Source organism: Capricornis sumatraensis, chromosome 15 (genome assembly GCF_032405125.1).
Source record: "Capricornis sumatraensis isolate serow.1 chromosome 15, serow.2, whole genome shotgun sequence".
In the NCBI taxonomy this organism is placed as follows: domain Eukaryota; kingdom Metazoa; phylum Chordata; class Mammalia; order Artiodactyla; family Bovidae; genus Capricornis; species Capricornis sumatraensis.
The window spans coordinates 54,727,793-54,743,110 of record NC_091083.1 but is presented as its reverse complement, the minus strand read 5'-3'; the positions used below and the strand labels follow the sequence as shown (position 1 = coordinate 54,743,110).

The 15,318-nt window shown below is 38.9% G+C and overlaps 1 protein-coding gene across 1 annotated transcript in view; it reads left to right on the top strand.

The window, feature by feature from the left end:
- Positions 1–15,318, top strand: part of ATRN (attractin) — a 182,794-nt gene that overhangs the window by 101,119 nt on the left and 66,357 nt on the right. The window contains exons 19-21 of the mRNA XM_068986876.1: positions 6,983–7,120; positions 10,180–10,273; positions 12,398–12,450. Coding sequence (XP_068842977.1) covers positions 6,983–7,120; positions 10,180–10,273; positions 12,398–12,450 — 285 coding nt within the window. The remainder of the gene's footprint in view (positions 1–6,982; positions 7,121–10,179; positions 10,274–12,397; positions 12,451–15,318) is intronic.

Here is a 15,318-nt window from a genome sequence, read left to right as displayed (position 1 = left end):
TAAAATCTCCTGCCAAGCCAGAAATTCCTCTCCACAGATGTAGGAAAGAAAGTTTTATTACTGAGTAAGCATTAAACCAAATCGTAGTGCACATTTCAGCAGTCCACTAATGAGATACAACAGAGAGAAATCCCATCCTTTTAAATATCCCAGCGTATACAGTCCATTCTATACTTGTCCTCAAAACGAAAGTAACTTGTCTTTGTGTGAGAGGATTTGACACCACTGTTTGCTCTACATTCTTTCCTAGTTTATTGTGAATTTACCTGGTAATTGGGGTGGCCACCTATGTTAGTTAATTGCCTTTACCCAAAGGAAAAAAACAAAAAGGAAAACAAACTTGTATCTTTAATGCAAGCAGATGGTTATAGTTTGGACCCATTCCCACGGAGAGAGGGTAGGGTGGCTGGCTTGCTTGATGTTTACATTTCAAAGAGATGGCTCTTAAGCCCTTAACAAAAACCGTGTCTGCTTTGTAATGCTGACTTATGGCTTATTTAAGTTTTAAAGCAACCCACTGCAGTATCTTTGCCTGGAAAATCTCTTGGACACAGGAGCCTGGTGGGCTGCAGTCCATGGGGTCGCAAAGAGTTGGGCACAACTGAGCGACTAACACATATGTTTCAAAGGGATCAGAGGTTTTTTAAATGCAAATTTTCATACTGAAATGCTCTAAGAATAGGGAGAAGGAAAACCTCTTTCCTTTGACAAGCAGAAAAAAGGAAAAATTCAGCCTGCATATCTACCTCCCTCTCTCCTTCCTTCCCTCCTTTTTCCCTTCTCTCCCTTCTCCCCACTCCTTCCCTCTCTTCCCTTCTCCCAGTCCTTCCTCATTTCTATCACTCCCAGTGGTTGATGCAAGAAGGAATCAACCTTGAGTTGATGTAAAACTTGAGCCTTGATCTGCTGGGGTAGCTGCCTTGGAAACCAACCCAGAGAAAGTGACCTTTGATTCAAACTTCAGTAAATGCACAAAATAACTGATGGGCTGCCAGAACAATTGGGAGAAGCTGTGGGCTTCCCTGATAGCTCAGATGGTAAAGCGTCTGCCTATAATGCAGGAGACCTGGTTCATTCCCTGGGTCAGGAAGATCTCCTGGAAACGGAAAAGGCAACCCACTCCAGTACTCTTGCCTGGAAAATCCCATGGACAGAGGAGCCTGGTGGGCTACAGTCTATGGAGTCGCAAAGAATCAGACACGACTGAGCGACTTCACTTTCCTTTTCACTTTCTGGCAGGTGCAAAGACTCCCAGGAAATTAGTGGATAAGAATTTCTCTGAAATCCTGCCAGACAGTGCCCCTTACTACTGGCCTGTTTATGAAGACTTCTATAAGGAAAGTTACTTAGTGAAAGTGTTAGTTGCTCAGTCATGTCCACTTCTTTGGGACCCAGGGACTGTAGCCCACCAGGCTCCTCTGTCCATGGAATTTTCCAGACAAGAATATTGGAGTGGGTTGTGATTTCATCCTCTGGGGGGATCTTCCTGACCCAGGAATCGAACCTGAGTCTTTTGCACCTCCTGTATTGCAGGCAGATTCTTTACCATCTGAGCCACCAGGAAAGCCCATATTACTTATATGGAATGCCCAAAAAAGGGCAGATATTTTGAGACAATAAATAGATTAGTGATTGCCTAGGACCAGGGACAAAATTGGGGAATGATGGGTTCAAAGTTTTACAAAGTAGCTGTACCATTGTTCATTCTCACTAGCAATGTTAGAAAGGTTCAGGTTTCCCCACATCCTCATCACACTTGTTTGATTGTAGCTGTTCTAGTGTATGAGAATATGAGAAATGGCATGTCACAGTGTTTTTTTGTTTTGTTTTGTTTTGGATGTACTGTGTCTTTGTTGCTACACATGGGCTTCTAGTTGTCAGCAGGGGCTACTCTTCTTTGGGGTGCATGAGGTTCTCATTGTGGGGGCTTCATTTGTTGCAGAGCAGAGGCTCTAGGCATGTGGGCTTCAGTAGCCATGCATAGTCTTAGTTGCCCTGCTGCATGTAGGATCTTCCCTCACCAGGGGTTGAACCTGTGTCCACTGCATTGGCAGGGGGATTCTTAACCACTGGACCACTTGGCAAGCTCTGATTTTGATATGCATTTCCCTAATGGCTCAGATGGTAAAGCATCTGCCTGCAGTGCAGGAGACCTGGGTTCAATCCCTGGGCCCAGAAGATCCCCTGGAGAAGGAAATGGCAACCCATTCCACTACTCTTGCCTGGAGAATCCCATGGATGGAGGAGCCTGGTAGGCTACAGTCCATGGGGTCGCAAAGAGTCAGACGCGGCTGAGCGAGTTCTCTTTCTCTTTAATGACTAATGAAGTTGAGCATCCTGTTCGCCATTTGTATGTCTTCTTTGGAGAACTATTCAAATTCTTTGCCCAGTTTTAAAAATTGCATTATCATTTTACTGTTGACCTACAGGAGTTCTTTGTGAATCCAGATACAAGCCCCTTACTGGATATATAGTTTGCAGATATTTTCTCCCATTCCATGGGGTTTCCTTTTACTTTCTTGATGGTATCATTTTAAATACAAAAGTATTCTTTTACCCTATGTGTGCTTTTGGTATTGTATAAAAGAATCAGTGCCTAACTAACCCCAAATCACAAAAGTTTACTCCTATATTTTCTTTTTAAAGTTACATAGATTTATCTCTTTGTATTTAGGTCCATAATTCATTTTGAGTTAATTTTTGTATCTGATGTGAAGTTGGCATCCAAACTTATCTTTTTTTTTTTTTTAACTTATATTTTTACATGGTGTTAGCTAGTTGTTCTTGGAACATTTGCTGAAAAGACAGTTTTTTACTGTTGAATTTTGGGAGTACATTTGTGTACTATTGAATTTTGGGAGCACATTTTTTGAAAATCAGTTGAATGTAAGAAATTATTTCTGAACTCTCATTTCTGTTCCATTGACCATATGTCTGTCCTTATTCTAGTATTACACTCTTGATTTCTATAGCTTTGTAGTAAGTGTAGTAAGTTTTGAAATTGGGAAGCCTAAGTCCTCCAACTTTGTTCTTATTTTTCTAAATGGTCATGGCTATTTTGGGTTCCTTGAATTTCCATATGAATTTTAGGATGAATTTGTGAGTTTCAGTAACATCAACAAAAAGCCAGCTGATATTTCATAAGAGATTGCATTGAATCTATAGACCATTTGGGAGTCTATTGCCATCCTAATGGGGCTTCCCAGCTGGCGCTAGTGGTACAGAACCCACCTGCCAATGCAAGAGACCTAAGAGAGAGATTTGACCCCTGGGTCGGGAAGATCCCGTGGAGGAAGGCACGGCAACCCACTCCAGTATTCTTGCCTGGAGAATCCCATGAACAGAACAGCCTGGTGGGCTACAGTCCATAGGGTTGCACAGAGTTGGGCACTACTAAAGCGACTTAGCATGCTTTGTTGTTCCTTCCGTTGCTCTGTCGTATCCGACTCTTTGTGACCCCAGGGACTGCAGCACACCAGGTTTCCCTGTCCTTCACCATCTCCCAGAGTTTGCTCAAACTTATGTCCATTGAGTCAGTGGCGCTGTCTTACCATCTCATCCTCTGCCATCCCCTTCTCCTTGTGCCTTCAATCTTTCCCAGCCTCAGGGTCTTTTCTAATGAGTCAGCTCTTCACATCAGGTGGCCAAAGTATTGGAGCTTCAGCTTCAGCATGAGTCTTTCTAATGAATATTCAGAGTTGATTTCCTTTAGGATTGACTGGTTTGATCTCCTTGCTGTCCAAGGCAAGGGACTCTATAAAGTTTTCTCCAACCCACAATTCAGAAGCATCAGTTCTTCGGCGCTCAGCCTAATTTATGGTTCAACTCTCGCATCTGTACATGACTACTGGAAAAACCATAGCTTTGACTATATGGACCTTTGTTGGAAAAGTAATGTCTCTGCTTTTTAATATACTGTCTAGGTTTATCACTGCTTTTCTTCCAAGGAGGCAGCATCTTTTAATTTCATGGCTGCAGTCACTATCCACAGTGATTTTGGAGCCCAAGAAAATAAAGTCTGTCGCTGTTTCCATTGTTTCTCCATCTATTTGCCATGAAATGATGGATCGAGATCCCATGATCTTCGTTTTTTGACTTAGCACACACATACCTTTTTAACAGTATTAAGCCTTCTAGTTTATAAACCTGGAATCTTTCTATTTCTTTAGTTTTTTATTCTCTTTTAACAGTGTTTTATAATTTTCAGTGTTTATATGTTATGCTTATTTTGTTAAATTTACTATGCAAAGTATTTTACACTGCTTCAAGGTATTGTGAATTGAATTATCTTAATTTTGTTTTTTGATTGTTCATTGTTAGTATATATTTAGAAATAGAGTTGATTTCTATTTGTTGATCTTGTATTGTGCAACCATGCTAAACTATTATTTCTACTATTTCTTTAGTTGATTAGGCTTTTCTTTATATAGGAATTTCATTGTCTGCTAAAAAAGACAGTTTTACTTTTTCCTTTCCTATCTGGACACCTTCTTTAAAAAAATGTGTTTTGGAGGGACTATTTGGCCTGACAAGAAACTCCAGTACAATATTGAATAAAAGTGTGAGAGTGGACATCATTGTCTTGTTCCTGATCTTAGGGAGAATGAATTCAGTCTTTTTCCATTATATATGATATTGGCCTTAGTTTTTTCATACATGTCCTTTCTCAAGTTGAGAAATTTCCCTTCTCTTCCTGGCTTTTTGAGGACTTTGATTGGGTGCTGAATTTTGTCACATACTTTTTCTATATCTTGATAATATGTGGTTTTATTCTTAAGTTTATTAATACTATACGTTATACTAATTGATTTAAGGATATTAAACCAGCCTTTCATCTCTGGAATAAAACCCATTTGCTTATGATGTATGGTTCTTTTTACTGTGTTGCTGGATTCAGGGTTTTTTAAATTAATTTATTTTAATTGGAGGCTAGTTGCTTTACAATATTGTAGTGGTTTTTGCAGTACGTTGACATGGATTCAGTTTTCTAGTTGGGTATTTTGTGTCTGTTTTCATATAGGATATAGATCTGTTCTATAGTTTTCTTTCTTGTGATGCCTGTCTGATTTTGGTACCAGGGTAGTACTGACTTCTTAGAGCAAGTTGGGAAGTATTCCCTCCTCTTGCATTTAGTGAAAGAATTTGCAAAAAAGGTTGGTATTAATTCTTCTTCAAGTGTTGATAGAATTTACCAGTGAAGTCATCTGGGCTCGGATTTTTCTTTGTGGGAAGATTTTTGATTAGTCATCCAATCTCTTTACTTAGTAGGTAAGTAAAATATAATAAGTAAAGTATAATACAGGCAGATTTCTGTTTCTGCTTCAATCAGTTTGGGTAGCCTGTATTTTATAGGAATTTTTCTATTTCATCTAAATGGTCAAATTTTTGGTATACAGCTGTTCGTATTATTTTCTTGTAGGCAGCTTTTAGCTATATGTGTTTTCCTATTTAGCCTTTTGAATGGTTTTTGTTTTGTGTCTGGTTTTATTTTATCCTTTTCTTTTTGCAAAGTTTCTAAATATTGTGAAGTTTTTTCAGAGCTTACTTTCTTATTTTATGAATGCAGTAATCTCTCAAGCCTCCCTGAATTTACTAAAGTTAATATTTTTCATTCTCTTAAATTTCTTGCACTAATCCTTCCTTCAGAATTAGTTGTTCCACGTGTTGATCTTGGTGATGCCTTTAGCTTGGTAATTTTCTCAGACTAGTGATCCCTCAAGGTTGATTTGTATTTTTAACTGAATGTATTTTTAACTAGTGATCCCTCAAGGTTGATTTGTATTTTTAACTGGGTATACTGAGCTGTTGTGAAGGTGTGGTGTGATGTCCCAAGGGAAAGGCTGGCTAGCTAGTACCAGGACTCTTCAACTCTGGTCTGCCCTGGCTGTGGATGAATGGTCTCTGTTCCTCCCTCAGTGAAGGGAGGAAGGAGCATCAGACCAGGTGTCTGGATGTGTTTGGCGTGTTCATGGTTGTGCTAATGGCCCTTCCACTTGGGGTATTCTGAATACTTCTAGAAATTCAGTGCTTCAGAAGTATCCCTCTCTACTTCTTACAGCACTTTTTCCTCTTATCCCAAACCCTTGCTTTTACGTTTCTGCTATACTTTCAGTGAAATTTGAAGGGGAAGAGAGAGAGAAGCATTTGTTCACTGTTTTTATCAAATCAATACATTGTATACTTTAAGTGTGCACTTGAGATTTATACAATATTCCATGTCAGTTATATCTCAATAGAGCCGAAGAGAAGAGAAGACAGGTCTGCTTATAGATTGTGCACTACATAAGTGGCCCCACCTGAACTCTGCCGTGCACAGTTGTCCTGAGCAGCCCTGAGAGGTCCACGCATCATATTTCTTTCTAGTTGTGAAGTCCTGTATGCATCAAAAATCAATAATTCCACTTATAAAAATGTTTACTTATAAAGATGGTTATTTTTCTAAAATGAAAAGTTGAAAGCAAACTATCAGAATGTAAGGAAATGGTTAAGTAGCTATTTGGCTTCATAAAAATTATTCTACCATTTAAAGTTTTCTTTATGTTAGATGAAATAATGTAAAATAATTGTGATCTACATTTTAAAAAGCCAAAATTGAATATTAATATAAACACAGCTGTGTAAAACTGTATAGAAAAAAATACTGGAAGGAAAGATTCCAAAAATGGACAGTGATCTCTGGGTGGTGAAATTGTATATGATTTTTTTCTGATTCCTGTATTTTTCTAATTTACTATCATGAGCATGTATTATTTTCAAGTGAATAACAACAAAACTTTTTAATGGCTGTGAACTTTTATATTTCTGATTTTCCTGAACTAGCTCTTTTCCGATGTTTTGATCTGATTTCTCAAACTAATTTTTGGTAGTTTTGATTATTGTTTTTAGAGGCAAAAAGAAACATAGATGGTTACAAACAAATCTTGCGGAATGTATTCCACCCAGCTGTACCATAGGACAAGCCCCTTAAAATTCTTTCTTTTAGCTTGCCAGTGCAATGGCCACAGCAAATGCATTAATCAGAGTATCTGTGAGAAGTGTGAGAACCTGACCACAGGCAAGCACTGTGAGACCTGCATATCTGGCTTCTATGGTGATCCAACCAACGGGGGAAAATGTCAACGTAAGTCAAATTTTTCAGGGTCACTGATTGCAAACTAAGTGGCACATGATGTGTCTGTTTGTCTTGATTATCTTGAAGGAAGAAAGCCACTTGGTTTCAGATAATGCCTTTCTTAAGTTACACTTGTCAGGAGGTCAGCTGAGCTGGAAGAGAGAGAGCAGAGCTGCCTAGTGTCAGAGTAGATATTAAAGCATCTAGTCAAAAATGAAGGAGTTAAAACCTTTAATCAGTTACTGTGATGATGGAAGCAAAAGGCTTACACTGAGAGAGCACTGACTCCCCTTGTTCTACTTTCCTTCTTGGAATGGTGTGCTGTTTGAGCATCAAGTGAATTAGCATAGCCTTGGGGGTCAACACACCATTGAGGGGGCCCTGAACTAAAGGTCCAGCGAAAGCCTTTTGAGGACCCTGGAGTGGAGAGATGGTGGGGGGAAAGGCTAGTAGGAGTGAAGAAGTACCTGGGATGGAGAGTGGGTAAAGCCTCTTTGAGGTTCCCCTCCTCCTCCATGTGGAGGCTCAGCAGAGGTGCCTGAAGAAGACCTCTGCCTGAGGCCTCAGATAGAGACCTAGAAGTGAAGGCACCTGAGCTAGGAATGCAAATATGTGATAGAGAGGGGCTGGCCAGGGGGCCTGAGCCCTTGACTCAACTCCACTAGAGAGCTCCAGCCAGGCTGGTGTGGGGAAGGCAGCTTTCCCTGTAAGGCCCACCAGAGAAAGGCCTATGGTTGAGCCTCAAAAGTCACATTTAGATTTTTAACCAGGAGCTAGACTCCTCAATACTTCAGTATTTTTAAAGATTTAAGTAGCCCTGTGTCTCCCCATACATGTCAGATAGATTCCTGTAAGCAAAAGGACACTTATTGTTAGCACACAAATTATGTTTTTTAAAATAACAAGTGATACCAATAAACTACTTTTTGGTTTGTTCTAGTTTTCAGTGGAAAGATCCATCAGATCTGAGGAAAAAAATAAGAAAGGAAAATTGCTAACTGCTCCCCAAGTCCCACCTCCAAACTCCTTAGCATGGCCCTTGAAAATCTGATTCCAGAGCAGTTAGAAGAGAGCTAGTGTCCTAGTGGAACCTCTCTGGGATTCATTTTCCTCATCTGTAAAATGGGGATAGTAGGTGGTTGTTGAAATGAAAGCAGTCAGCAGGACATGACAGGTAGATGTGAACAATCATTATTACTCATCAGATGTCCTTTCTTACCATTCTTATGTAAAGCTCAGATTAAAAGATTCAGTAAAAATACTTTTTTATTCCTTGTGAATAGATTTCATCCATTAGTTAGTAATCAAGAGTACCTGACATTTTAGAATGATTGATAAATATTGATGCAAGGCATTGTGCTGGCAGCCCCCTGAGACAACAGTGCTTTTATTCTCCCCAGGGTAGAGTAGCCTGACCAAGCTCTCACTGTGAGATTTGGCCATTCTGAGAACCACATTCAGGAAATGTGACTTTAGCTACTGGGTCTGGTTGTACCACTATGATGAGGGTGCCGTCATCCCTGTTATGTTCAACTGTTACCTTAAAAAGTTACATTCTCCTCTGTGGCATTTGTAGGGCTAGAGTGCAGTTGTCCAGAACTTACTGTTGTTGTTTAGTTGCTAAGTCATGTCCAACTATTTGCAACCCTATGGATCATGTAGCCTGCTAAGCTAGGCTCTTTTGTCCATGGAATTTCCCAGGCAAGAATACTGGAGTGGGTTGCCATTTCCTTCTCCAGGGGATCTTCCTGACCCAGGGATTGAACCTGTGTCTCCTGCATTAGCAGGTGGATTCTTTACCACTGAGCCATCTCGGAAGCCGTTTCCAGGACATAGAGCTAGCTTTATTTTTCAGAGTCGCAATCTATAACAGAAAGCATAATTTAAAAATACTATAAGCGGCACCAAGTCTTTAATATTTTCTTCTTAGAACTGTATAGTCCTTAATCTTTAGGTAACAGTGATGATTTTTTGAATGCTTACTGTATTTCGTTGATGTATTATATCATTTAATCCTCCCTAAAATCCTACAGGATAGGCATTATTATTATCCCCATCACATGAATGAGGAAGCCGACTTAGAAAAGGAGCTAAATGGAGGGGCCTGAATTCAAACCTGGGCAGATTGACCATAGATAGGCCTTTGCTTTTGTTAATACATTGCACCTCTCTCCATCCTCAGCAGAACCCAGAGTTGAACCCTTGTGTTTCTCACTGCAACATAAATTTTCTTCACCACTGCATTTCACCACTGCAACATAAATTCTCTTCACCCATAGGTTTCTTTGGGTGATATTTTTCTCCATGGGATTTATTTTAAAAGTATATGTATCTCTAGCCTAATACTTTTAATTTATTCACAGAAAAACAGGTTGTTGAGTGAAAAGCTATTGAGGGAAAAGGTCACTTATTTCAGCTGGAGTAAGAAGTTTGTCATCGGTCACACGCAGATGTTGGATGAAAGGTGGAGATGAGAGGTGGCTAGAGGAGGGCGATGACAAGAGTTGTTTGCTCTGAAGGCTAAGAAGAAAGCAGGCAAGGGTGCTGAGTCCTGGAAGGTCTCTGAAACATGACCTGCCATTGGAATCCTCTCTCAGCTCTGAGCCCTGGTATGATTTGAAATGTGGCCATTGGCAGAGCCTAGCCAGACCAACCCTCCCTGTGGGGAGCAGTCATTGCTCAGAGGTCTCTATCGGGACAGAGATTGTGTCTGTGTGCCCACACTGAAGATGCTTCAGAAATGTTTATTGAGTAGATGAAAGAATTGTGATAGAATCAGAGCAGAGTCTGTTACATCCCAGAGAGGCACGGCCTCAAATGGCAGTGGACACCGATGTTCTCTTTCATCCTGACTGGTGACTTTGACTCCTTTAATGTTGGCTCTGACATTATTTGAGATAAATCACCAGCTTGAAAAAAAAGAATTTTACCTATTAAATGAATGCTTTTATTTTACCTATCTTTCCAGTTGAATCCAATTCAGACAGAATTACTTGTTTTGAGGAAAGCCTGATAGTGGTTATCTTTTAAGCCAGTTGTGACCACCCCTTCCTTTTCCTTCTCCCCAGCATGCAGGTGCAATGGGCATGCGTCGCTATGCAATACCAACACGGGCAAGTGCTTCTGCACCACCAAGGGCGTCAAGGGGGATGAATGTCAGCTGTAAGTAGCACACTTCTGGGACTCCTGGCACCATCCACACCTCACCAGGGAGTGTGAAGGGGCTGTGAAACTGCCTGAACCCCAAGAGCCACCCTCTTCCCTGGGCCTTGTTTCCATGAGCTCTGAGGAATCCTCAAGTTGATTGATTTGAAATTTTCCCCTTTCTGCTTCAGATAGGTCTCATTTAGTCACCCTCCATACTGAGGAGGTTGTCAGTTTAGCAGTAATTCCTTAATGGCTCTTTAAATCACATTTTTATGTTTGAGTGACACTGACAATTCCTGGGTTGCTGATGTGGATTAGTCTTTCAGTAAAGGCTCTATTTTTGTCATGTCAGGAGATTTTCTTAAAAGATAAAGTTGGAAGAACTGGTATTCCAGGACAAGATTTTATTTAGCATTTTGGTTGTTTAATTGTAGAGAGTTCCTCTTGTTTTCAAAACATCCCTCCCTGTTCTAGCATTTTCCTTAGTGATGTATATCAAACATTATCCAGGGAAGAGTTTGGGCTCCCCATCCACGAAGATGCAAATAGCATCAGGCAGATTTGGAGACTGAGCCCTGGCTGTGCCTCCAATTGACTAGGGTGCTGTAGAAGCAAATCACTTAACTGTGTTAAGCCCCATTTCCCCCATCTATCAATAGTCAGTTGTTTTTAGTGATAATTATTTTTAGTGTCCTGGTGAGTTGAAACGAGAGATTGTTCCTCAGTTTCTCTCTGCCCCACCAGAAAACCTCATGAAATAAGTTCTAGTTTCACTCATTCTCTCAAGCAGAGACTTGAGAGAAATGTTTAATAGTATCAAAACATTGACCTGATATAAGCAGATAGTCACTGGTAAGTTTTGTTTTTCTTAAAAAATGCTAGTAATGTCACCAGTGATTGAGACTTTGATAGTGGCATTCAGAAGGAAATTGCTTTGTCTATATTTTATAGTAATATGTATGTTTCCTGTTTTTGTGCTGCCCTGAAGCCAATACATAAAGAAAAGTCTAATCAGAGATTAAATTTAGTTTTTAAATCTAGGTTCCTTTAAACACAAAAATATAATAGAGCAAATTTAATCACCCCTGCCTTCTGTTAATGGTATACAATGAAGAAATGAGGTATAGGCTCAGTGAAAGACTTTCTCTTTAGGAAATTTTAGATATAAACAAGAGCTGGTAATACTAGATAAAAAGACATAAAACATCCTTGAATTATTTATTTGGGAAAAGTGCTTGACTCAAGCTTTCCCCTCCTTTCATCATGGTTCCTAGCTATTGTGCCTTCCTGAATCACTTTGTTAAGTGGGAGCTTGGGTTTTACTGATGTTCATGGATGATATTTATGGGGAAATTAATAATTCTTTTTGACTAGAACTCTTTTTCTCCAGACTGGTGAACCATATCCAAGAGTTTTTAGTTTTGGTTGTTTGTTTTTTTTTTAAGTGATCCTTGGTGTTTAGCCTTCTTTCACTTGTGTTTAAAGATCAGGTTTAATTTATCGATGGAGAACAGGAAATGTGAGAAATGAATATATGAAAAAAATTATTTTTATGTATTTATTTTTCAATAACAGCTCTGATTTTATTGCAGTTATAAAAACTGAGAGCTAGATGGCCCTAGGAGAAAAACATATGTAAGATAGCCTTTCTTTCACTCAGCCAGTATTTACATCTTTTGGCATAGTCTCATCTAAACAGTTTGCCTTTGTCACAATCTTATCCACATATACATATTCCAAGATGGATAAAAGCTTACAAATTTATTAGCAACTAACCACAGGTAAATAGATTTGAAAAATGCTTTAACTGCACTTTTAGAAGAATGTTTGTCCATACAAAAGTGAAAATGTGTTTTCTTGATAAAAAAATAGGATCTAAACTTTATTTTATTTGAATTTATCTTAGATACTTTAGCAAATGTTTGTTGGTTGTTAGTGGTGTGCACTGCTGGGCAGTCGACATTGAAGATGAATGCAGACTCTTGTTAGTCTATCTGATTTGAGCAACAGTGAAGAATGTAATTGTACTGACTCAAAAAGTATAGTTTATATAAAAGGACCTGCTTGATTTTAAAGTGAATGTAGATTCACTATTGAATGTAGATAACAATAGAAAATAATCTTCATTTTTTCCCCTAGATGTGAGGTAGAAAATCGATACCAAGGAAACCCTCTCAAAGGAACGTGTTATTGTAAGTGTTTTTGCAGTTCTTCTTTGTCTAGAAGGAAAGTAATTCAATAAAACTTCATTATTTTCTTTAATACGGTTTGAGAATGGTAAGTGCTATAGAAATATAGTAATCACCCATGGAAGTGGCTCTTAATTTGATGTGTCATATTCTACTAAATTTAATTTATATGTGAACACTATTTTAAGCTGCTTTAAGTCTGGTTGTAGTTTATATTAATATGTCTGTAGCAGTTATCAGGGAAGAGTACAGAAATAAACATCTCTGGCTTTCCTTATTTGTATTCTCTTGAAACCTTATTTCATTTGCCATTATCTGCTTGGGGGTCATCATATTTCATATTTTAGGATTGATCAAAAACAGAATTCTAAAAATACAGTTGAAGTTATCATTCTCTCTGAAACTGATTTGTGTTAACCACCTCTTTAGGAATTAATATGTAAAATAAAATGTCTAATGACTAACAATGCACGGTAAACCAGATCCTTGTGGATAAATGCATTTTCTTCCTATATGAGAATCTACATACTAGGACAGATTATGAACCAGAGAAAAGTGAGCTAATGTTTTCATATTCTACTATGATTGTATACCCATACCATCTGGGTTTAAATAGCATCCCTTCAAAATTCACATCCACCTAGAACTTAATAAATGTGTTTTTTCTAGAAAAAAACAACAGAAAAACTTCATGACCTTGCATATGGGAAAGAGTTTTTCAGTATGATTCCATAATCACAATTCATAAAAGAAAAAAAATTTTATTGGGGACTTATAAAAATTTAAAACCTGTTTTTTAAGAAATGCCATTTAAAAACTAAACAACTAAAAACAATCTACAGACTAAGAAAAATGTTTACAAAGCATATCTTTGATTAAGAATTTATATTCAGAATATATAAAGAACTCCTACAACTGAATAAGAGGACAGTGTCAGCTAAAAACAGGCAAAGATTTGAAAGACATTTCACCAAAGAAGATAAATGAATTGCCAATAAGCACATGAAAAAATGGGTAACATTATTTGACATTTGGGATATGTGTGTTAAAACCACAGTGAGATATACCCCTAGTATTATTGAAATCAAAAGCCAATACTGCAGCTTAATAGAAGTAAACTGGATTCTTATATCTGCTTCTGCATTCAGTCTGTTGTGCTGTGTCTTTTTGGTTAAAGTACACGTGCACACACACACACACACACACACACACACACACACAAAACTTGGCCCCACCAGATATAGTTGAAAAGGATCTTTTTGGTTAAAGTACATACACACACACACACACACACACACAACCTGAACCCACCAGATATAGTTGAAAAGGATACAGGATGCTTGGGGCTAGTGCACTGGGATGACCCAGAGGGATGGTATGGGGAGGGAGGTGGGAGGGGAGTTCAGGATTGGGAACACGTGTGGTGGATTCATGTTGATGTATGGCAAAACCAATACAATATTGTAAAGTAAAAAATAATAAAATGAAAAGAAAAGGACAGAGTGGTTTTTTGTTGTTGTTGTTTCTGATGCACCATTCGGCATGCAGGACCAGGGCTCGATCCATGCCACCTGCATTGGATTGTGGAGTCTTGACCAGATGTCCTATTCATCATAGGAGATTGGAGTACAAAAATAGGAAGTCAGGAGATACCTGGAGTAACACGCAAGTTTGCCTTTGGAGTACAAAGTGAAGCAGGGCAAAGGCTAACAGAAATCTGCCAAGAGAACACACTGATCATATCAAACACCTGTTTTCAACAACACACAAGACAGCTTTACACATGGACATCACCAAATGGTCAGTACAGGTTGATTACATTATTTGTAGCCGAAGATGGAGAGGCTGTATACAGTCAGCAAAAACAAGACTTGGAGCTGACTGTGGCTCAGATCAGCTCCTTACAGCAAAATTTAGGCTTAAACTAAAGAAAGTGGGGAAAACCACAAGGCTAGTCAGGTACAACTTAAATCAGATCCCCTATGAATATACAGTGAAGGTGAGGAATAGATTCAAGGGATTAAATCTAGTAAACAGAATGCCTGAAGAGGTATGGACAGAGGTTCAGAATATTGTACAGGAGGCAGCAAATAAAACATCCCCCAAAAAAACAAATGCAGGAAGGCAAAGTGGTTGTCTGAGGATGCTTTACAAATAGCTGAGGAAGGAAAGGGAGAAAGGGAAAGGTACACCAAACTTAATGCAGAGTTCCAGAGAATAGCAAGGAGAAACAAGAAGGCTTTCTTCAGTGAGCAATGGAAAGGAATAGAGGAAAACAGCAGAAAGGGAAGACTAGAGATGTCTTCAAGAAAAATGGAAATATCAAAGGGACATTTCATCCAAAGACGGGCACAGTAAAGGACAGAAACAGTAAAAATCTAATAGAAGCAGACGAGATTAAGAAGAGATGGCAAGAATACACAGAAGAACTGTACATAAAAGATCTTAATGACCCAGATGGTGTGGTCACTCACCCAGAGCTAGGCTTTCTGGAGTGTGAAGTCAACTGGGCCTTAGGAAGCACTGATGCCAATAAAGCTACTGTAGGTGGTGGAATCCCAGTAGAGCTATTTAAAATCTTAAAAGATGATGCGATAAAGGTATATATTGCACTCAATATGTCAGCAAATTTGGAAAACCCAGCAGTGGCCACACAACTGGAAGAGGTGAATCTTCATTCCAGTTCCCAAGAAGGGCAGTACTAAAGATTGTTCAAACTACTAGACAGTTGCCCTCATTTCGAATGCTAGTAAGATTATGCTCAGAATCCTTCAAGCTAGGATTCAGCATTACATGAACTGAGAACTTCCTGATAGTCAAGCTGGGTTTAGAAAACAAAGGAACCAGGGATCAAATTGCCAGCATTCACTG